Source organism: Plectropomus leopardus, chromosome 14, assembly GCF_026936395.1.
Source record: "Plectropomus leopardus strain MGB_pleo_1.0 chromosome 14, ASM2693639v1, whole genome shotgun sequence".
Classification (NCBI taxonomy): Eukaryota; Metazoa; Chordata; class Actinopteri; order Perciformes; family Serranidae; genus Plectropomus; species Plectropomus leopardus.
Window position 1 is genome coordinate 2,743,527 of NC_142189.1, and position 24,706 is coordinate 2,768,232.

Genomic DNA, 24,706 nt, shown 5'->3' on the forward strand with positions numbered 1-24,706 from the left:
TGTCTTCTGCTTCTTCATACTTCTACTCTACTACGTCTCAGTGGGAAATATTGACCTTTTTACTTCACTGTATTTATCTGATAACTTTATTTACTTTGCAAATGAAGAAAACAACAATTATCTATTATTAAAGGTAAAGATAATATAAGACTTAATTGACCCCTGGTGGAAATTCCTGTTACCAATCAGATGAAGCACGTAAACTGGAACATTAAAGTGATGTTTACACATTAATGCATCAGTCATTATAATCCTATATGTTTTACTGAAATGTGACTTTCTGCATAATGAGTACTTTTACTTTTAGTACTTTGAGTATGATTTAGATGTTATTGTACTTTTTCCCTGGTAAGATCTAACATGCAGGACCTTTTCTTGTAATAGAGTATTTCTACACTGTGGCATTATTACGTTTACTTATGTAAAAGATCTAAGTACTTCTTCTAACACTGAAGTTGTTTAACCCTGTAAAACCTGGGGAGAAGGCGACAAGTAACTTAACAAGACATGGCCAAAAAAAGAGAAAAAAATAGCAAGAAATTTATTTTTAAAAAATACAAGAAAATTACATAATAATAATAATAATAATGATAATAATAATAAAAATGATCAAATGAAATAGAAAAAGTAAAAAAAAAACAAGAAAATTATCTGAAAAGTGCTGAAAATCAGTTTATGAATTTATAAACACTACTATATTTTTCTGCAACAGAAATTTAACTATAAAATTATTGTCATAAATAAGGTTTTGTGGACATGTTCCCTATATTTTTTTTTAACCATTTTCTAATAATTCCCCCCACTTACTTAAAATGTGTAGGTAATTCTCTTGTCACCTTTTACAAATGTCTTGTGGGACTTTTTTTTTGCCAAGTTGGTCATGGGGGAGGGGGGGGTGTCAAACAGCTTGTGAAGATCTAAACACAGCACAAGAAAACTGATGTTGATCCAGGTTTTCAGGGGTTAAACTGCACTCAATAAATCAAACTCTGGTGGAGCTCTCTCACGGTTCACTTTAATGGCCATTTAACTAAAATCAAACTGTGACTGAGACTCTGCAGTTATTCTCAATGAAAAAAATAAACAGAAATCTTGACCTGCTTTTTAAAACTGCCAAAATACTGCTTTCACTGAAACACTGACTGACCTAAAACATGCAGCTGGATTAGTTTTGCTTTTAATATGTAGAAATGATCTCTGCGTGTCATCTCATAACCGTCTGAATTAAATGGAGATTTGATGGTGGATTGTATTTTATCCGTGATTAAGGTGAGCTGAGTGATTTTATAGCCTTTGAAAAAAAACCCAAAACAGATCAGTCCATATTTGAGAATGTTTTAATATCCACGTTATGCATCACACGTACACAATCACAACAAACTCCTTGATGCTCGAGTGTCCTGGATATTTACATTTGCTTCATACAAACCTCTAATAAAAGGTGTTCTATTGAGGCGAGAACAGATATTGAAAATAGTTAAAAACATGTGTAACATCAATATTTTTTTATACATCTAATCAAGCTCACGACAGCAAACAGCCGTTCAACGAGGGTTTGCACTTTGGGTCAACACACTAGAAACCAGCTGCGAAGTTCTGCTAAAAAAAAATATGATAAAAAATTTAAAAAACTACAACATTTTCTCCTCTCTCTCCCACGGAACCGGATCCTGCTCCTCCTCGACGTGCGTATTCCTGCGCCCTGTCCAAAAGTGCTCCACATCTGGGAACGTCTTCTCCTTCTCCTGCGAGACCGCGTTGGCGACGGCGTTGGCCCCCACTTCTGCTCCGTTGCCCTCTGTTTTGGGACATTTGTTGCTGGGAAGCTGCTTGGAGCCTCTGCAGGTCGCGATGAACCAGATGGTGACGAGTCCTTGGCGCACGTCGTCGTACATGGTCATTAGGATCACCGGAGAGAGCGAGCTGCATGCGTAAAGGAGGACTTGCGCAAAGATGATCAAGCTCACGGGTGGTTTGTTGTACCCGAGCCTGATCCAGGTGAATGTGCCCCACTCTGGGAGCAACATGAGCCCCAGCGCGCCGCTCAGACACAGTAAAACCAGCGTGACTTTGCTCTGGTGCTGCGGGCTGGGCGCGTGGTTCACCGCGGTGTGCAGCGCTTTGGTGTAGTACGCGAGCGTAAAAATGACCGGCACCACAAAGGTTGCAGTTGGGTAAATCTTGTAGAACACACGCATGAAGTCAGACGCGCACACTGACATCTCAGAGACGCAAATAGTGTCGCGACCGCGCTGCACCAAAGAGGCAAAAAGCATCTGGGGGATCGGAAACATCATGGACACAATCCAAATGAACGCCAGGGCTCCGTGGATCCACGTCGGGCTGTAGAGGGGGCCCGTGGCGGTGCTGGGGACCAAGGTGTGTTTGGCTCTAGTGGTGACCGCGAGGATTAAAGTTTTTGCAACCACACACGAGTGCTGGAACCAGTCCGTGGTGCTGCACACAAAACTCCCCAGGGTCCAGGTCTGCTTGTAGTAGGTGACAGCGCGCACGGGGGCGCACAGCAGCAGGATCACCAAGTCCGTGGAGGCCAGAGAGGCGAGGAGCGCTTTCACCTCGGAGCCCCTCCCGTTTCTAAAGTCACGGATGAAAATCAACAAAACGAGCAGATTCCCAACCGCTCCGGACACGCAGATCCCGATGAGGATGACGGGCATGGCTGTCCGCGTGTCCTCGCCCTGGAGAAGTTGAACTCCTCCAACGAAATCAAAAAAGGACACATTTGCTGGTCGATCAATATCCATCTCCTCCGCCGAGAAAGTCCGTAAAGTAAATAAATGCGGTCAAAAAAAGAGAAATTTAACGCTTTTCTTTCACTTTTTTTTCTCCAGGTGTCCAGGCGCAGGAGATGTCCAGAGCGCGCGGAGCTGAGACGCTGCCGACGGGGTCGTGATCGCATCAGCGAGTGGGTGAGCAGGATGGCAGGTGGGCTATTTCAAGTGCTGCCATTTAGCATCGTCAACCACTCACGTCACTTGGCTCCGGGCTGCAGCCAGCCCAAATGTGAGCGCAGCGTGATGTGATTTACATTCAGACCCTCAGAGGGATCACTGCTGCTGCTGCGGCGCGTCACAGATACTGCATGTCAAAGTAGCACTGAGTCCTCTGGATGTCAGCTAGTTATCTCTGTAGATTAAAGTGTGACATGTACAAACACAGCTGTCACTTTTACTGCAATCACTGACAAATAAGTGGCACGTTGTGGTGTGAAACGCCTGAATAAATAATCATATCATGCTGCAAAACACTGTAATAGCATGCAACAGGGAAAAACACTCCTTCAGTACATTTCAAAATGCCTTAACATCATCTTAATATATGCAGGCTTTTAAAAATATTCCCTTAAATCTCTGAATTAATCTCCCACATTTCCTTAACTTTGCAAATTGACAGAAATGCCCTTTTAAAACAGTCCAAAGTACACAACATTTAGGGTAAATATTGCTCAACTGAGGATAAAATTCTGTATTTTCTGCCCTTTGAGGTACTTATTAAACATTAAAAGGTGCTTTAAGTACATTTAAAGTGATACTTTTGTAATGTAGAAAGAAGAAAAGACATGTTTTTCTCTCATAAAAGAAATGTTGAACTCATACACAATAAAAACACACATTCTCTGGCTTCAGTGCACTCAGGAGTTTTGCTGTCACAGCCTGACTTGGTCTCGTATGACCACTAGCTCATCGTATGTCGCTTGTGTTAGTTGTTGTCGCCTGGGTGTTCTCATACTTCTAGCTACGAAAAGTAATGCACTGTAATTTGTATATAACCCATGTAATGGTGAGCCAGGAGGCTGTGATCATGTGACCTTTGTGATACAGGTTTGTCCCCGAGTCAGATGAAGTAGTACTGCATGAAGAAGTAGACACGATGGTGGTCGAGTCAAACAAACACAGGACTTTGAGCCAGGAGACTGCTGTTCATGTCCCATGTGAAACCAAAAGTCAGTGCTGAGTTATTTTAAGTTACACATCGCTCTGTCAGTGAACCCCTGTGTCTGCTTATTTTAAAAAAACCTGTAGGGATAAAAGAAAAAGTTAGGGAAAAGTTATATTTAGAATTAATAATAATAATGTTAAAGAATTTCATAATTTCTAAGATCTTTTTTTCAAGTCATTTTCTTTTCTGTTTTTGAGAGGTGACAAAGAAATAATGTCAAACTTAGCAAGTGAGGGTTATTGGTTATGATACAGATAATGATACAGGTAATTTCCCTGTTTTTTGTTTTGTTTTTTTGTTTCTTAAATTTTTTTTGGGGGGGGGCATATTTTCCGGTAACTTTCTTGTAACAATTTGTTAATTTCTTGCTAATTTTAGGACCATCTCTTGCAAGATGATCCTCGCTTTCTTCCAATGTTTTTGAAAGAAATCGAGCTGATTTGCTCAAGCTGCAAAAGGGTTAATGGAATACTACCTTTTATAATTTATTGATTACCAAACAGAAAATAGAGATCCAGCTTTTTCCATCTCCAGTAAACCAAATCTAAAACTTGAACTCGGGGTAATGAATGTAACTAATAGTGGAAACACTGATTTTTCATAATTATTTTTGACAAAGAAACTGTATTTAATGTGGATTACATCACATCATAGCTAATGTTTCATTAAATAAATATTTAATGAAACATTATGAACCATATTATGTCCCGTTTACTTGTGGAATTGAAATATTTATGTATGAAGTGAAACGACGTGACAATTGAGGCTCATCATCGGTCTGGTATGGTGGCCCTGATGCGTGAGTGCAGGAGGCAGACTGCACCACAGAGCGAGGTGTGTTTACTTGACTTGAAGAGCATCCGGATGATGAAGGGTGAGGGTGGGGGGGTGGAGGGTGAGGTTGGGAGGGGGTTGTATGTGGAGAGGTGAGGGTGCCCACTCAAATGCTGTCACCTCCTCTAAGAGGGCTGGTTGCTAGGAAACCGGAGCCACCATCACAGTATGGGGTTAGGAAGATGTGAGGTGTCATGAAGGAGTGCGAGATACGGACGGGTAGAGAGGCTTTAAAGTGACTCTGGGGCTTCACATGTAATGAATGAACAGTTACGACGGTGTGATTGCGGAGGGAAGAAGGCTCTGGAGGTATTTGGGGGAGATGATATAATAGCACACGCAGGGATGCTGCCCTGGCAGCGTGCAGTAATCAAGGATAATTGATATGTTATGGACTGTGAAGGCTAAGAATATGAGCAGGTCTCAGCTCCCACTGATTTCTGTTCTGGAAAACTGTCACTGTAACACAAATGTAACACAAGAATATGCATTTCTTTCTGCAAAGATGCACTTTCCAGTATTATAAATTCCAGTGGGTCTCCACATGACAAGATCTGCAACATGTTTTCATGAGGCTTGGATTAACAATAATATAAATGACCTGATTTTTACAGCAGTTTTCATGCAGAGATGCAGCTTCACTGAAACACATAAAAGCAACATCATGAAACATAACAATAATAAAATTAATAACAACAACAACTTTAAAAACAGCAGTTCTGCCAAACAAGGGAGACAAAATTAGAGTTTAGTTAGGATAAAGTTAAAACAAGAGGACAAAGTAATGCAAGTTGCAGGACGCAAAGTGTCAACATAAATAAATACAAATAAAATCATCAAAAACAACAAAAGCATTAAAATGACAACATCAAATGTAAATGAAATAAAATAAATAAAACACAAATAAAAAGACACATGAATTAAAAAAAAAAAGACATTACATAAAAGCAAGTCCAAACACATAGGTTTTTTCAAGATAAGTTTTTGGGCTTTTGCCTTTTTTACAGTACAGCTGAAAAGTGACAGGAAAGGGAGCGAGAGAATGAGAATAACACGCAGCAAAGGGCAGCAGGCTGGAAATGAACCACGGACGGCTGCAAAGGACTCAGCCTATATACTCTACCTGCTGAGCTAGAGGTTCCCCCAGACATGGATTTTAATATGTAATTTAAAGTCAAAAACAATAAAACCAATAGAAATTGTATTAATCAATATTTAAGACATGATATGGTGGTGTTACCCCTAATTAAAAGATGTTTAAAAAGATAAGGCTTACATTTCTGTTAACAGCCATGCCTGGAAGTCTGCAAGGCCGTGCAGCTAACGTTACCATGACGATGCTAACATGCTGATGTTAAATACGTATATGCCTATCTTAGTTTAGCATGCTGTCATTTTCTAATATGCACAAAACACAAAGTACAGCTAAGGATGACAGGAGTGACATTAATTTTGCAGATATTTGGTTGTAAAACAAAGTACAGGAAAAATTAAAACTTTGACCTGCAAGAGGCACTAGAGGAAAAGTCATGTGATCACTGAAATTAGTAGGATTCATCCTGTGATGATTGATGATAATGATTGTCTGAACAAAATTTTATCACAATTCATCAAATGGTTGTTGATATTTTTCACTCTGCATTAAATTTGTGGACAGGCCAACAATGCCATCTCGATAGACATGTGCATTATTCAAAATCCTTAAAACAGTAATTTAATTTAGTTATAAAAGCATTGTAAGATATAAAGTTGTGTATCATCTGTATAACAGTGATATTTGACACTATGATGAGTAATAATGTTGCTCAGAGGTAGCATGTATAAGGAAAACAGAATGGGACCCAGTATGCTTCCCTGAGGAACCCCATAATTAAAATGATATGCAATACAAGACCTACTGGTTTCTAAAGTCTGCGTGATAACTTGTGTCAAATGAACGAGGGCAGCCACTTAGCTGGAATCAAGAGACATATATACCTCATTTATTATTACCTTAAATAAAGCAGTATTAATGCTGTGGTTAGTCTGATAGCCAGACTGGAAATACTCAGTAATACTTAGGCACTTTAGTCTCGACTGAAACATCTGATTGATTGCTATTAAAGTTTTTTCCAACACACACATGCACACATGCCCCCTGCCTTTCTTCTCCCTGTACATGACCCACAGCAGTGTTTCCTAAATTAGCGTCCCTAACCGAGAGAACGGGCTGTGCATTACGGTGTAATTTTCCTGCGTGTGTCATTTCAGAAAAAAAGTCAGTTTTTTTAAATGGCAGCATTTTCATCCGGGAACAAAACCGTTCCTCAGCGAGGTCTTAAAAGCATGAAAGACTCCTTTTCGAATGGTGCGTGCGCCAACATATAGTGTCTGCTACTTAGACTGCAATTGTGGGTCTTTTTTCCTGAGAAATAACACAAACTAACTGAGATACAAGAGCAAATGCCCATGAGTTGTTGTTGTTTTTTTCCATCTCTGCCTCCACCGCTCCGGCCCAGACTGAATCAGTATTGTGTGAGAGTTGGATCCGTCACATTCCCCCGAGGCTTTTACAGAGCCGGAGAAGGACGAAATAACAGGGAAAGAAAATGATAGAGAGGAGGGGGAGGACATGAACAAAAACCCAGAGCTGGGTAAGAGTCTGAATGAACTCCAGTAATGTTCCCTTTGGAGATATTCCAGAGTAGAAACAAAGATGAAGTACTTTTTCGACCACGGGGATGTCTGCTCTAAAAAGCAAACCTTGCCGTGATACATTTCTGTCCCCTTGACGCAGAAAAGCTTTTGCGGTATCAAAGAAAACAAATGCAGGTTTTTGTCATTAGCGTCATTCAGAGAGATCAAAGGTAAAAAGGTCTCCCCAGGTGACCGCCGACATAAACCGCGTTGTCATTGATGTTATTGAAGCGGTCAGCAATTTGCCGTTGATGTTGCGACCCTGTTTTACATGACTGCTTTCAAGTTCGCCTCCGCCATCAGCTCCAGATAGAGAGCCGCTGACATCGCTCCTATAGGTGGCAAAGGCTGACAGTTACCACGACAACCTGTGGAGTGAAGACACTTGACTTGCAAAGGCGCTCATGCTGCCGTCAAGCTCTCGGACAGAATAATCCTCCTTAACAGTTAATTTTCCTGCTCATGTGAATACATGTGTGCTAGATCTGCTGCAGGAGGCGTCAGTATCTTCATCATTGTTTTGTTGGTTTGTTTCAGGCATCATGCAAAGAGATAAATGACTCCCAAAAGGGCAGACTCCCGCCTGCAAAACGGCAAATAATTAATGTCAGGCTTTTTTTTTTTAATAGTGAGTGTGGGAGGGGGAGCGGATGCAAGCTTTTCTTTTTTATCTTCTTTAATCATAAATACATAAAAAGGTGTTTGGAGGGAACCATGGTATGATATATAGATTTTAGATTAGTGAATATTGCTCCCTTCAGCTGCTTTTTAATGATTCATCCCTCTTTTGCTCTTTTTTTTCATGCAGTTGAATGTTAACGCTGAGTTGCTTCCTGCTGTGTCTTCCTGCTGTCTACTATCATGACTGATCATGGCATGGACACTGAAGCTTATTATGCGTCACATTAGCTGTTTATTTTAAGCCAAGGAAATAATAATCAACAACAACAACAACAACAACAACAACAACAACAGCCATACAAGGTAACTAAGGACATTTAGGGCAAGGGTGAAGGTTTTGTTTCAACATTTGGGGCAACACATATTAAGTGGGGATTAAAATAATTTATAAATAAATATAAATAAATAAATACATACATATATAATTAATAGACAATGTGACTGTAAGAGCCAAACAAAAAAGCAGAGCTAAAGCCAGACAAAAGTAGAATTAAACAAGAGAGAAACAATTATAAAACAAAACAAAAAAAACAGCAAAAAAATACCAATAAGAGTAAATACAGTCGAAAGAATATTAGCAGTAAATACAGAAATAATAGTACTGATAATAGAATTAAACACGATCAGAATAAAAGAATAAATTAAAATATACATTAAAAGACAAACTAAAAAGATGAATTAAAACAGACGAAGTCACATAAAAAGTCTATAAAAATGGGTTTTAAGAAGTGATTTAAAAGAAGTCACTAATCTGCAGCCTAATCTCCTCTGCACGTCCTTTCAAAGCCGAGCGGCCCCGATGGCAAAAACACGGTCACCTTAAGATTTAAGGCTCGACTTTGGCAAATCCAGAAGGGCCCCACCTGAGGATCTACGGCTGTGAACCGGCTCATATGGGGTCAGCGTTTTTGATATTGTAGCTCGGGGTCAGATCCACACGAGCTTTGAAAGTGATCATAAAATCTTAAAATCAATTCTAAAATGAACAGGGAGCCGATGGAGGGAGGCCAGGATGATGTTAAAATCTGCAATACTTTGTTTCCTGCATGCAGGTGAATTTTTGTGCACAGATTTCTGCCTGATCTGCATACAGGAAACGATGTCACAGTGTTTGCTTCTTCTTCTCTGGTTTTATGGTAGATTGCAACCATTGCCTCTGACGTTGCATGCTACCACCTCTTGTTTTTAGCTGCAGGCATTGTTGTGTTTGTGAGTTGTGTTTGTCAAAAAAAAAAGTCCTCTACTTCTTCAGTCTTTTAAATGGCAGCGACAGATGCACTTGTTCTAAATCCTGAGGGCGATGTGGCCCCCAAAATCGCCCGTGCCTGAGGCAGGACATGGGCGGCAGAGTGTCATGCCATAAAACCACAATGTCCAGGGTTCAAGTCCAGCCAGGTTCCCTTTTTACATGTTATACTCGTCTCTTTCTCCTGATTTCGACACTATAATTTGTCAAATAAGGTAAAAATGCCAAATAATAACTTGGACTAAAATAGAAAATGTTCAAGTGCAGCTATGAGGTGTTTGCTCTTTACTCGAGTGCTTCATTTTCAGGCAAATTTACACTTTAGAGGAAAATATATTGTACTGCACTACATTTATTTAACCCTTTGAAAACTGAGCAAAGTGGCTTGATTTATTTCAAAAACATGGAAAGAAGGTAATTAGCAACAAAATAAGAAATTACCCCAAAAATGACCAAGAAAATCAAAAATGAAAATGATTTTACATAATAATACTTATCATAATAATATTAAACAAGAATGGGAAAAAAATCTAGAAAAATAACATAAGGAAATGACCTGGAGAGTCCTTTAAAAAATATCATAATTCTGTAACCTAATTTCAAATATATAAACATGAAAATTATAAATACAGTTTTCCTGTTGTTTTTTTCCCCTTTTTTCTCTCTTTTTAAAAAAATCATTTTCTAAATCTACTAATTTCTTGCAATTTGTGGAACATTTCTGACGAAGTTGCTCATTGCCTTTTCCCCATATTTTGAAAAATAAATTGCACCAATTTGTTTCAGGGTCAAAGGTTTTATTGCTTGTGAAAGGCATCTGAAAGCAGCGCCAGAAAAGTGATGTCGCTCCAGGTTTTAAAGAACGAACATCTTAGTCACCGTGTAAAAAACGAAGGCTATAAAACCGATGATGAGTTAATAAATAAGAATTAGAAAAATAAATATGAAACGATAAAATGTAAAGATTACAAATGTACAGATATATGATCTGACCTGTAAGTGGGCTGTGCATTTCACATTGTTTTCAGGAAAAAAATGAAAAATGTTTACTGTAAAATAAATAGTGCAATAAAGTTTTTGTATCATGATATAATATAATATATAGATGACTGCACATTAAGTACTTTTACCTTTAATGTACTTTTGTGAAAGAAACTCCTGTACTTTTATCTGATAGTTAAATGTTTATTAGTAAGAACACAATTTAAGATACTGAATCAATAATATTACTTTGTAAAAGAAACACTTCAGGTCAAAAACTAATGGAAGTAAAATGTGATTTTTTTTAAAAATATAAATTATTTTAAAAGGAGGTTTTTAAGGCTGTGAATCTTCGTCTGCTGTCAGAATACTGGGAGGGTTTTTTGGGCAGCGTGTGATGAAAAATGTGTGAGCTGCAGAAAATGAAAGAGGAGTGCCACCATGTGACAGAAGAAGGAAACACAAAACTAAAACAGTCATGTTGCAGATTTTTTTCTTGCAGTTTGATATTTTATAAGTCGGGACTATTAAACATGCAGTAGAATATATAAAGCAAAAATAAAGATCATTTATTTTGGTTCTTATCCCCAATGATGCATTTTCTTGTAAATATTTGTATAATATAATTGTTTTGATAATAATTTGTCATATTAGATTAAAGTATTTCCATTTCTCCACTTTGAAGTAACAAACTGTCAGACTGCCTTCATCTTTGTTAGCGTAACACATGTTACATGTAATTAAAAACTAAAAAACTGCGTCTTTTCCTCAGGAGGACGTCAGTGTCCTGACATGAGCAGCAGGCGGCAGCAGATGATCGTTTGTAGAAGTTGCAGTAAAATTCATTCAGCCTCTCGGCCACCAGATGGAGACTTTAACATGTGAAATGTAAAATCAGCTGATGGAAGACGTGAATCTGAATCAGTAGAAATCTTTTGTTTTATCAGACTGTGAAATATAATGGACGCACACATGAACCGGTTTACTGTTATATAAGCAGTTAAATCAAACCAGCGCCAGTCATTTTGTGTCTCTTTTAAGTAATTTTGTGTCTTTTTGGGGTAATTTTGTGTTTCTTTAAGACAAAGTTGTGTCTAACTGAGATAATTGTGTGTCTTTGAAATAATTTTTACGTCTTTTAAGGTCATTTTGTGTCTTACTGAGATATTTTTGTCTCTTTAAGGTAAATTTGTGCTTATTGAGATAACTGGGTTTCTCTTTTAAGTATTTAGTGTCTTATTGAGATACTTTGGTGTCTTCTAAGAGGAATTTTGTCTCTTTTTGAGATAATTGTGTCTCTGAAGTCATTTTTTGTCTCATAAAGGCAATTTTGTCGTATTGATATCATTTGGTGTCTTTCAAAGCATTTTGTGTCTTATTGAATTCGGGTCATTTTGTGATTTACTGAGATTTTTTTTGTCTCTTCAAGGCAATTTGTCTCATTAGCATAATATGGTCTCTCTTTTAGGCAACTTTGTGCCTTATTAAGACAATTGGGTGTCTCTAAAGCATTTTGTGTCTCCTTGAGATAATTTGGTGTCTTTTAAAGGCATTTTGTGTCTTTTGAGATTATTATGTGTCTCTGAAGTCATTTTGTGTGTCTGTAAGGTAATTTTGTGTTGTTTTTTTGTCTCTTCAAGACAATTTTGTCTCATTGAGATAATTTAGTGTCTCTTTAAGGCCAATTTTTGTGTTTTAATGAGATAATTGGATGTCTTTATCAAGCATTTTGTGCCTCAATGTGTTAATTTGGTGTCTTTTAAATGAATGTCTTATTGAGATAATTGTGTGTCTCTTTCAGGTAACTTTGTGTCTTATTGAAATACCTTTGTGTCCCTATAAGGCAATTGTTGTTTTTTATTGAGATAATTTGTCTTTTAAAGGCAATTTTCTGTCTTACTGAAGTCATTTTCAGTCTTTTGTGCTTTGTGGTCATTTTGAGCTTGTTGAGGGTCACTTTGTGTCTCTCTGAAGTCATTTGATGTCTCTTTGGGTTAATTTTCTGTCTACTTTAGTCGTTATTGTGTCGCTTATGGTCATTTTTTTATCCCTTAACATCATCGTAACATCGTTCAGCTGACACCTCTGCGTTTGGTGGCCACAGTTTTCACCTCAGGAGGCTGAAATTAAGCATGAAGCACAAGTGTGTGTGTGTGTGTGTGTGTGTGTGTGTGTGTGTGTGTGTGTGTGTGTGTGTCTGTGTGTTTATCTGTGTGTTGCAACAGTTGCAAATTTGCACTCATTTACAAATGAAGGTACATGTTTGGGTGCTTTTTTTGATGATTTTTGCCTTAATGAGGAATGAATTGACGACAGTAGTTCAGCTGTCAATCTCCTGTGAAATGACAAATAATAAAATTAAAAATAGGTAAATGAAAGAATGATGGCTCAACAGGGCAGAAAATGTTAAAAGACAAAAATAATTGTTGATTTTGTTTTTTTCATGGGATTTTTTGACATTACGCCGTCATGAATCCTTCTTGTGTACAACTTGAATCTCTTGTTTGTGCAGCGAGTGTGAAATAACATCCAAATTACACTTCATCTCAACACAAAAGGACTCGACGAAACCCCTCCGAGACCCGAACAAGCTTAAATTCAGTCTGTTCCACATGTGGGCTGATTAATAATTAGCTCAAATGTGTCTTTCATGATGTTTTTATGAAATTGGCGAAAGAGAAAGCCTGCAGCAGTGGCCGTCTGTGTGTCAGAGGACTGTATTATGCAAACACACACACACACACACACACACACACACACACACACACACACACACACACACACACACATGCACGGTCAAACTGATTAAAGTGAAAGTTTTAATGCACACAATAAGAAAGCAAATGTGTTTTGTTTATGGACCGGTGCTGTTTTTATTTAATCTAGATGACTTGTATGTTCCCGCCTTTATGCACACGAGGCCCCGCTAATCTTGTTCTCCATCGGCCCCTGTGCATAATGAAAAGGCGCTTATCGCGATGCTGGCCTCGGGGTGACGTCGACTTTCTCCATTTCCGCCGAGAATAAGGTGAATGCCACTTAAACCACGTGACCGGCGGGAAATCTCCCAGGACCCATAGGTGCCATCGCCGGCTGGAATGGGAACAATAACTCGGAGAGAATAAAATGAAGAGTTCAATTGGGAAGCGATTAAAATGAATAGAAGCTTTGACTAGATAAGACACATACCATTTCCTCATCTATTTAACATTCATTGAATTGAATAATCCGGTCTTATTATCGTAAATAGTCTGCATATTTACCCTGAATATGCTAATTTATGTTTGCTGCAAGCCCTCTGTGACTTAATAATTTTTCCATCAATATATCTGCGGTTTTCTCCCACAGCCATTTCTAAGAGGAGTGGAGAGAGAGAGCTACAGAGAGAGACGAACACAGTTATGTAGCGCTCATTGTTTCTGTTACTTTTCTTTTTTTTTTTGCACTTTGCCCAGGGCCAAGCGAGTTACATTTCAATCAAAAGATTCATTGTAAAGTCATTATCCCAAACTAGGCCCCGATAATTGGCTGTCATTTTGCATAGTGGTGGCACTCTGGCTTTGGGGCAAATGACTGCCGTCTTATCTTTCACTTTTAAGGAAAAATAATGGACAATTTATCATTAATCTTCTGTGGGAAATAATAACAAGTTAAATGTCATCCCCCCGTGTCGTGCATTACTAAAAAAAAAAAAAAAAAAAAAAGTGTTGCTCAGGGCGGCGGCTGATCACTGACTGACCTATCCTCTTCACTGAGGAGAAATTTAACGCAGCAGGCAGCAGGGTGACGGCAGGTTAGACCGCAAAACATTAAGACCTCCGCAACATCAAAATACACGTGTGTTATCAATTATAACATGTTTTTAAATTATATATTTGTTTTTTTCACAGAATTAAAGAGAACCTTTGGTATTTTTCAGCCTGGACCTTTTTTTTTCCATGTTTTTGTGTCTAAGAGCAACAATTTTTGGTCCAATATTTAAAGAGAAGGCTGCAGCAGTAAAAAAGCTGCAGTGTAACCACTTGGGACATGTTTGCACCTTCCATTTACTTCCACTAAAGTGCTCAGATTGATTTTCAGCCTTTGATTTTTAACCCTTTGAAACCTGGATCGACACAAGTTTTCTTGTGTTGTATCCAGACGCCTTTGACAAGCTTTTTAACACTTTGAACTCTGAGCAAATTGAATACATGGGGAAAAAAGCAATGAGCAAATTGACAAGAAATTATTACTAGGGGCAAGAAAAATTCCTGAATTATTTTTTTTAAAAGTGGAAAATAAAAAAAAAAATGGAAAAATGTTCAGAAAACTTTTTTCATAGTTATAATAGTTATATATGTTAAAATATGTTATAAAAAATTAGACTTTTTGTTTTTAGCGCTTCTTTTGGTCGTGTTCTTTTTATTTTTTCTTTTGAGTCTTCACTCATATTTTTGGGCGATGCCTTGTTAAGTTGCTTATTGCCGTCTGTCCATGTTTTAAAGAAATCAAACCATCTGGTCAGGTTTCAAAGGGTTAACCAGAAACAACCGCGAAATTGCTGTCACCAAAAACACCAGACTCCATTTAAATAAACAGTAATGTTTATTGTTCATCATAAATCTTTCCACGTCAACAAAAACAAAATCAAACTCACAAAAATAATCTTAGTTCGTCCTTCCGCTGTTCCGATAATCACCAGCTCTGCTTCGGTTGAAATAAATCATTGAAAACATCTGTGGATCTTTACACGCTAACATTACTGTTTGCTAAAAGCAGTCTGGTGGGTTTGATGATGGAGATTTTGGGGCTGTTTCTGGTTTTAAAAAAGGATCTTACTCTTTAACTCAAAGGTCTTTCTCTGTCGGGATCCTTCCAGTAATGTTTTCAGACACTTACAATAACAATCTGAGCCCATCAGTGACGAAAACAAACACTTTTTGGGCCTTTTACTTGTAACAAAGTACTTTTAGATGATAATATTTCAACTTTTGCTCAAGTAAAGAATCTGAGAACTGAAAATCACCGTCATTTTTAAACTAAGACTTGAGGTTTTTCTCGGCCTGACTCGTCGGGCCCCAGCGAGCGCCGTCCGTTGTGAGGGCCTCATCAGTAAACATTACGAGATAAATGGCAGAGTGAAAGGTTGACATCAGCAGAGGACGACACTCATTCCCATTCGTTTACGGGATTAGGCCGCCGAGAGAGGACGAGGCCGGATGACTCGTTTGGCATTCAAAGGCAATTGTGGCCCAAAGAGAGGCTGTTTGAACAGGGATCAATTATCAATCAGTCTATAGGCGAGAAGGAGGGCAGATTACCAGAGCCACACGAGTCATGTTGACAAATAAACCTCGCAGATCCCGTCAATGAATGCACGTCGACAAACGCCTTTGGCTTTGACACTGGCCACCGCTCACATTCAGATTAGAGTCCATCTCATGGCAGATTAGTGCTGTTTATGTCTGCTCGATCATTTCGGCCGTCGTTTCAGCTGCATTAACCTCCTCACTCCGTCCCGCTCGGCCAATTATGCCCTTGTAAGCTCACGGGTTACTTTCACTGTCAACAAATCACATTTTTCCACAATAAATCGCCAAACAAAACCACTTTGCACGCTTTTCTAATAATGTCATAATTACACTGACATCAGGAGGAAAAAAATCTCACTTAGAGAATATCAAATGTTGAGAAAATGTGTGTTTTTATGAAGAAGGCACAAAAAATAGGCACATAATGACCTCCAGATGTAAAAATGATAAATCATCTGGAATCAATTAAAAATAATCAGATAATAAAAGTGAACAAGCTTTTAATGAGCGACTCAACCATGGAAGGATTATTTTTGGCTGCTGTAATTAATCTGTTAGAAAAAATGCGTAATTTACATTAAAAAGGTGAACGGATGCACTTCTTAAACTGTGTTTATAAACAAGGAAGACGTCACGTTTTATTGTTTTATCATGTGAGAGAACAAAGTTATAAAAGAGGAAGCACACCCTCGATAACTTATAGACAGGAAAATGTCCGAAGGTACGAGAAGCAAATATTAGATATTAATCTACTGAATGAAGGTCTAAGGATGGAAATGTGTATTTAAATTCATCACTCACTCATCATTCACGCTACATGTCTCATTCACGCTACATGTCTCATTCACACTACATGTCTTCATTCACGCTACATCTCATTCAATGTCTCATTCACACTACATGTCTCATTCACACTACATGTCTCATTCACGCTACATGTCTTCATTCACGCTACGTCTCATTCAATGTCTCATTCACACTATATGTCTCATTCACACTACATGTCTCATTCACACTACTTGTCTCATTCACACTACTTGTCTCACTCGCACTACATGTCTCATTCACACTACATGTCTCATTCACGCAACACGTAGTGTGAGTGAGACATGTAGTGTGTAGTGTAGCAATAAACATCAAAGGCTTTACCGCTGCATGACATAATGCTGTTGACAGTAAATTCTTAATGCTAAAAAGTTGTTTGAGAGATACAAAAACCTCAGAAAGTGTATGTAAATACATATGAAACATGTTGCTTTTGTAATATTCATGATATCAGATGCAGTCTCCGGATCATGAGTCTGCAAACACACAAGAAACGGCACGTTTTTGTTGCAACAGATGAGGATTAATTCGACCAAAAGCTGCTGTTTGCTGATGCTAATGTTCCAAGTAAACTTGGTCTTTGCTGATATACAGAGTGAGATTATAATAGTCTCACGGTGAATATGAAGAGGGGGGTCGGACATGAATAGCAGCGGTCAGTGTGTCGGTTTGGAGGGCAGGATGAAGGTCAGAGGGCCTCGGAGAGCAAACACTCCCTGCTAATCCTGACCTTCCCTTTCTGCTGCAGTCAGGAGTTGACCGTGACAGTTAAGAACCGCCGTGACTCCCCGGGCACGTCTGGACGCGCCTCAAAGTCGAGGGGACGAAACAGAGACAGACGGGCCTGCCGTGAAGGATCATGGGAAATGTGCAGGGTAGCATGACGGTGCTTTCAACAAGGAGTATCAATAGCGACATACATGCAGGGTTTGTGCAGATTTGTGTTTTATAGACGACTGGCTTGAACTAGTATCAGCTAGCTGTGTTTATCATGACAAAACGAGGTGTTTTTAAAGAGCAGTCAGGACATTTCACAAATGAGGTGTAATTAACAAGACTTCAGGACATTTCTAGACATGTCTGTAGTGACAAAACCAGGCATTTTTAATGAGAGGTAGGGACATTTCCAGCTGTATTTTATACACCAAAACTGTTTTGTTTGTTTTGTTTAACAAGAGGTCTGGACACTTCGAGCTGTGTTTGTCGCAACAAATCAGAGCGTTTTTAGTGATGAGAGGTCAGGGCATTCTCAGCAGTGTTTGCAGTGACAAAAAAGGATATTTTTCAACAAAAGTTTGGGACATTTCAAGCAGAGTTTATATCGCAAAACCATTTTTTTTCTTTTAAGAAGAGGTTTGGACATTTGCAGCTGTGTTTTTTAGTTACAAAACAGGGTTTTTTAGTTTTTTAACAAGAGGTCAGATCATTTACAGCCATGCATGTAGTGACAAAAGTGAATATTTTTTAAAGAGAAGTCGGAGCATTTCAAGCCAAGTTTAAGCGTCAAATTGGGTATTTTTTATCCAGAGGTGGAGACATTTCCAGCTGTGTTTGTAGCAACAAAACAGGGTATTCTGATGAGCTTAAATTATCTGTAGGTGGCGCTCTTTCCTTTAATCGTGTAGCTAGGGTGACTGTCACAGCTCATGCTAACTACCAGATATTCAACCAGACAAAGATGCTTTAATACATGCCCATGGTTTGAGTTTGAGTTTCATCTGTTTTAGCGCCATAAAAGACACATTTACTTATGGGAAAATGTCATAGATTGTTCCTTAAATTCTTACACCTAAAATAATTGTTGTTTCCTGAAGTGTTTCCATCAATCTGTCTCTTTCTCCAGGCATCTATCTCATGCACACACACACACACACACACACACACACACACACACACACACTCGTACTCAGTCTTGAGGAGGGTCACGCAGCTCTTCTGCCCTCATGACCTGCAGGGGGTCAACGAGAGCAGCTTTACAAATCCTGACTTTATAAAAAACACAGGCAGAAGGTCCTCATGGGAATTAACTCTACCCAGGCAACCCCAAACAGTAAATTACAGGGGGCTTACATGATTCCTGCGTTCCCCGGGGACATCAAACAGTCAGACGAGCTCCGTTAAACTCGCCCCGCTCGCTCCACTTTAGATCTGCTCCTCTCTTTTGTTCCGCTGTGTTAGTTCAGTCCCTTAAAGACTGCAGAGAGGCTGCTCGCTCTCTACACGCTTTCTTTCTTGTCTTTACAAAGCTGTTTTTAAAATGACATCTTCACAGGCTTGTTGGTGACCACAGACTCACCTGATAAAATAAAGTCATGAAAATTATATTCACTTGACTGTTACAGTCAAAAAATATACATTGTAATGCAGCTGCAGTAAGTTATTAAATTTCCAGCACGCAGACCTGAAGAGCCTGTTTCGGTTATGTCTGACCACGTTTTCAAGTGACGTCACCTGTGCGCGCCGCATGTTGACACACCAAACTTCTGCTGGTGTATAATAACAATGCCACTGGTTCTGTCTGAGGGCGTTCTCATCTGACGCCGTCCAGTCACGTTTCAGTTGGACGCAGATGGTGGCTTTTGGTGTCACGCTTCTACGCCGAAATCACAGACAGAGCAGACATATTTGAGGAGTTTGAAACGTCCAGTTTTAGTGGATATAACACTATAATTAAACTTTTTCTAGCATCATGTAAACGTACTGAGTACGAGTGAAAACACGGCTCAACCTCAGCAGTCGGAAGGAGTTGGTTTGATTTGAAAGGATCCAAAACTGATCCTGAACTGGCCCTCTTTCTCCGTATATTTTGAATGTTAACTTTAATTACTGTTATTAACTGTTATTACTGGTTATCAGCCTCATACAGTCAATGTGGGTTAAAAGGGTCCAGAAACACCAACTAGTAGGTAAAACATGCTGTTGTCAGCCCATTAAATGTACGTTGGCATCGGGAGCTTTTTCATTCATTGGATTTCACTTTTGTTATGTTCAGATGCCAAAACTACATGGTTAGGTTTAGAAAAAACATCACGGTTTGAATTAAATAAGTAAAATGTGTTACTAACACAAAATTTAGTGACATATAAAATAAATCAGTGTCAACTTTTGATTCACATGGGACACAAACACCAGTCTTCTAAGTCAAAGTCCTGCATCTGTTTGACCCCTGAGGCGGACTCTCTTGCTCTTTATACTAATATTATGTCACCTGACTTCCTCTGTCATCACAGTTTAATTTTCTTCATAGTACAGATATTAATTTTATGTAGCCACTAATAAATGGAATGCAAAATGTTTCTCCGCAATGTAGATTATATGAATATTTATGTATTTTACAAGGTTTTTAGGCATGAAATGGTCATTATAGCAACATTTTCGAACCTTTTTTTGACTTTCTTTACTCATCTTGCTGTGATTAATAGATTTGTTGTTATATTTACTGTCTTTTTTGAGCATAAAGGACCTCTTATTTGATCCATACAGCAACACAAATGAAGATACAGTGTTGTTGCTATAATAATGCCGAACTAGCAATAAATATCAGCCCAAAACTTGAGCTTCTATCCTAAATATATTGAGACGTGTGTGACGTGAAGGGCTGACTGGTCTGTATTGACTCGGGGGACAATAGCATCGTGCGTCTGAGTGTATTTTCTCGGCCCTTCATTGGGAGGAGCCCCGCTGGGAGCAGATTAGCCTCTTCATGGGGGATGTGACGCCCAGAGAGGAAGTATCAGAGGAGGACAAACACAAGGACAAATCATCCGGCCGTCACTTAATATTCACCGCAGACAGGCAGACAGCAGGAGAGGGCTTCCTCTGAGCTGCAGATTTCTTCTCCTCTTTGTTTCCCCACATTTTGATCTCTATTAGCTGCTGCTGAGATGATTGTCGGTCGTCTGTGGAGAAAGAAATGTTTTAAGAATCAGCAAAAGAGGGGGAGGCTAGGAAAACTTGACTGAATTTATTACTTATCTGCTTTATTTTTTGCATTTTACATTGGGAATTTCTAGTTGTTTTAAATAAAAGGTCACACAGCTAGCAGAAAGAAAATCTTACACTGAAGACACGATGAAGGAAATTTAAACAATCAGACATGTTTATTGTCAAGTAGGTTTTGAAGAATTTGCCTCGATCACAATAAACACAAGAAAAAAATGCAAGAAAAGTCAAGAATCATTAATATAAAACAGAAATTTACAATAAAATTATGTAAAGTATATCTTTTTAGAAATTAAAATAGCTGTAAAGTGTTTGGGCAGTGATAAATAAATATAATAAATAAGTGAGTATAATTAGTTGGCACATACAGAAGTGAGAGACCCAGTCCTCAGTAGGATAAAAATAAATCGTCATTTCACAGCTAAGATTGTAATTTAAAGAGGCACTGCATCAGCTTTATAAAGTTATGCTTTTTATATCATATGATCTGTCACATTAGAAGCTTTAGTTATTTGATATAAACAAACTAAGACACAAAGTATTTCATCCAGTAAAACCAAATACTCAAACTGTAAAGAAAAGGTAAATGACAGGATAACAGTGCAAAGTAAGATAATAAATACATGTGTAAAACAAATAATAAAATGATCCTGGATGTAGTAAAACTGTGAAACAGACTAAAATAAATATAAAATAGAGTCAACAGATAAATAGATAAAATTAAATTAAAAGCCAAACTAAAAAGGTCCGTCTCAAGTTTGCTTTTAAAATGCCTCAAAATATTTCTGGAGGCTGAAATCACGCCCACTGTGATAATAACAGAAAAATGCATGTTTTGATATGTTTGGATTTGTCAATAAATAACCAGAAATCAGGAATCAAAGAGAATTACACTTCAGATTTTCACAACTTTAACCCTGAATGGCTCATATACGTATATTTCCTCAAACAGAAAAGTTCCCTCTCCAGTTTTGCTCTTACAGCACATATGTTTGTCTTATGTTGGAAATCTTAAATATTAATTCCAAATATCATTAAAAAAAATCCATAAATATATGTCTAACACAAGGTTGTAAACGAAAATTGTGAAGGATTCATTTGTACATTTGACTAAAAAAAAAGACTAAATGGGATTTGGAGCAAAATTAGACACATTGCCAAACATATAGAAAAGAAATAAAAAGTAAAAATATAATATATACTTGGATTTATTGTGTTTTTTGAATTTCTTACAGTGGACTTTTGGAAAGGTGAGAAAAAGTCATCAGACATCATGAGTCTTTTTCTGCGGAGCTGGACTTCATGACCAACAGATGGCGTCAAACACAAACTTATTAGACTGAACAGGTTTCATCAGATCACTTCAGATCCTGATCTGAAACTGTCTGCATCCGAAACAGGAAATGTTTTAAACTCTGTGCTACTCAGTGGCAGAATATAACTAAGTACATTTACTCAAGTACAAATTTTAAAGTATTTGTGCTTTACTATTTCCCCTTTTTGCACCTTTATACCTCGTCAGAGGTTTAACATTGTACCCTTTACTCCACTACATTTATTTAATAACTTTTTACTAATTCAGATTATTAATATACATATCAATTAACTAAAATGCCTAAATTACAATGTATTAATATACCCAGCAGTATACTATACAAAGTAATTAAAATGAGCTCCACTTTTACCAGCTGCAGCATTAAAGTGATGGGCACATTCATACATCAATAATCGTGATATTCAGAAACGGTCCATTCTGCAAAATTAGGACTTTCGACACTGACATCAGTTTTCTTGTGTTGCATTCAGATGCCTTTCACTAGCATTTAAACTCATGAAACCTGAGAAAATGTGTTTGATTTCTTTTTCACAGTAAAAACATAATGAGCAACTTGGTAAGAACAAAAAAGCAAAGCAAAAAATAAAATAAAATTTAGCTGTAAGTTTTTTGTTTTTTTTTTGTTTTTTTTTTAGATTTTTAGACATTAAAAAAAATCCAAAAAGCTATATTTATAATTCTCTTATTTTACATATATTTAGAAAATGTCACTACTCTCTTGAGATAATTAAGTTGGGGTTTTATGTTTAATTTTCTTTTTGCTTATTTTCAGGTAATGTTCTTAAAACCTTTTTTTACTCTTTTTTTTTTTTTTTGCACCTCAATACTTCTTCCATCTCTAGAATAAGCGAGGAAAATGTTTCCTGCTGCATCACTGTAGTTTTACGATGAAATCCGATATTTTGGGGTATTAAATGTATTGTGTGAGAGTATGAAGTGGTCCTCCTGGTTGTCGGCTTGATTGACAGCTGCAGGGTCAGCGCGCGGCTCTTTCCCACACGGCCCTCAGCCGCAGTTTAGCAGATAATTAAAATATAAATCGGACAAAGCGCTCTAAGACTCTGGTTAAGCGTTACAAAGGGAGAGCCCCCCCGTCCCCAGAGCTGGTAAACCTACACCGCATTATTGAGCCCGCAGAGAAAGACAAACACGCCGCTCTCCGCCAGCTGTTCGCCGCCGCTGCCGCGTCTGTCGGCCCGCGGAAACACGCTGCAGGCCGCGGGAGACATCGCCACCCTGCCGTCTACGGCACGATGAATCAGCTCTATAGTGGCCAAATATACACGATGTAATGACAGAAACAGACATAGAGATCAAAACAAGGGCGACACAGTTTAACACAGATAGGGACAAATACATATAGAACTCTTACATATGTGAAAACATATAGGCCCAGAAAAAAAGCAATAATCAACAACATACAGAGAGAAAAGCAAAGTGATCTGTGAGTGCAAACACATAAAATGATTCAAATAAAGAAAGAAAGAATGGGTAAAGTTCTACATAACTTCGTAAACATGAAGTCGGTGGTTATCCTACAGAGTATGCAGCAGGGACACTCAGCGGGCTTTGTGTGGGGGCCACTTTAGGAAAATGGCAGGAGACCAGGGGCCAGTCGCAGCAGCAGCAGCATGTTTCAAGGATTTTAGGACATTTTTAGGATTTTAAGACTTTTCAAGGATTTTAGGACATTTATTGGATTTTAGGACATTTATCGGATTATAGGAATTTTCTAGGATTTAAGGACATTTCTCTGATTTTAAGACATTTCTCTGATTTCAGGATGTTTATTGGATTTTAGGAATTTTCTCAGATTGCGGGACATTTCTTGGATTTCTGGGATTTTAGGACATTAGCAGCACGAGAACAGACTCTGACCCTTAATTTGAATAAGAGTCAGTCTGCAGATAAAAACTCATTACGGCCCTGCAGACACCTGATCTCCTCCACACAGCCTAAATATTTGGGTTTACATAAAGCCCAGTAACACCAGTATCACCAGTGCTCACTGCCCAGTAACAGCTGCTGCGCACCAGCAGTGTGACAGACAAGAGGAAGTGCAGTCAGGGCGACTTAATCAATATGCACACACACACACACACACACACACACACACACACACACACACACACACACACACACACACACACACACACACACACACACACACACACAGACACACGGTTGTTTAACACTTTAATGTAGAAATGTACAAAAAAACATATTTTTATATATTTTTCATGTAGTTAGTCATAAATTATGATGTGATCATGACTTATTGATCTATTATTGAACACTTTTATGTTCTTCCAAACATACTTTTTTTTGAGTCTTTATGTTATATCATATTTTTTGCCATAAATATTCAATCTATATTCTTGTGTACCAAAGTCTACTTTAAAGGGGAAGTTCACCCCAAATCAGAAAAACATAGTTTTTCTCTTACTTGTAGTGCTATTTATGAGTATAGATAGTTTCGGTGTGACTTGCTGAGTGTTGGAGATATGGGATATCGGAGACGTCTGCCTTCTCTCCAGTATAAAGGAACTGGATGGCACTTGGCTTGTGGTGCTCAAAGCGCCAAAAAAACACATCTGATAAACTCAGCAGCAATGTGTCTGTTTCCAGAAGTCATGACCCGCTTACTCAAGATAATCCACAGACCTTGTGATGAGTAGTTTTATGAAGGAACTATTTTCTTTCTACCGAACTACACCTGCCGACCCTATCACCGCAGAGAGAGAAGCGTGCATCTACTCATGCAGTGGAGACAGTGCGAGATGTAAACAGTGATGGCGTCCTCCTCGGCTGAGCTGTAACGTCAGCGAGCTCAGTGATGCGAGGTGAGCGAGCAGAAGATGCACGCTTCCTTCTGTGTGGTGATTCGGTTGGTGATTAGTCAGTTCTTGTTGGGGTAGAGCGAAAAAGTGTTAG

General features: G+C 38.4%; 1 protein-coding gene and 1 long non-coding RNA gene across 2 annotated transcripts in view; one reads left to right on the plus strand and one right to left on the minus strand.

Annotated features, from left to right (window-relative positions):
- LOC148187391 (uncharacterized) overlaps positions 1-24,706 on the plus strand; it is a 101,100-nt gene that overhangs the window by 70,429 nt on the left and 5,965 nt on the right. The window contains exon 4 of the long non-coding RNA XR_015778767.1: positions 2,853-2,946. This is a non-coding gene — a long non-coding RNA (uncharacterized LOC148187391). The remainder of the gene's footprint in view (positions 1-2,852; positions 2,947-24,706) is intronic.
- Positions 1,320-2,971, minus strand: LOC121963712 (G protein-coupled receptor 151). The gene has a single exon (XM_088087826.1). The coding sequence runs from the start codon at positions 2,763-2,765 to the stop codon at positions 1,632-1,634; it is 1,134 nt and encodes a 377-aa protein (XP_087943952.1). The 5' UTR covers positions 2,766-2,971; the 3' UTR covers positions 1,320-1,631.

Bases quoted from the DNA above. Each gene is read 5' to 3' on its own strand.
- LOC121963712 (XM_088087826.1), bottom strand. From the start codon at position 2,765: ATGGATATTGATCGACCAGCAAATGTGTCCTTTTTTGATTTCGTTGGA.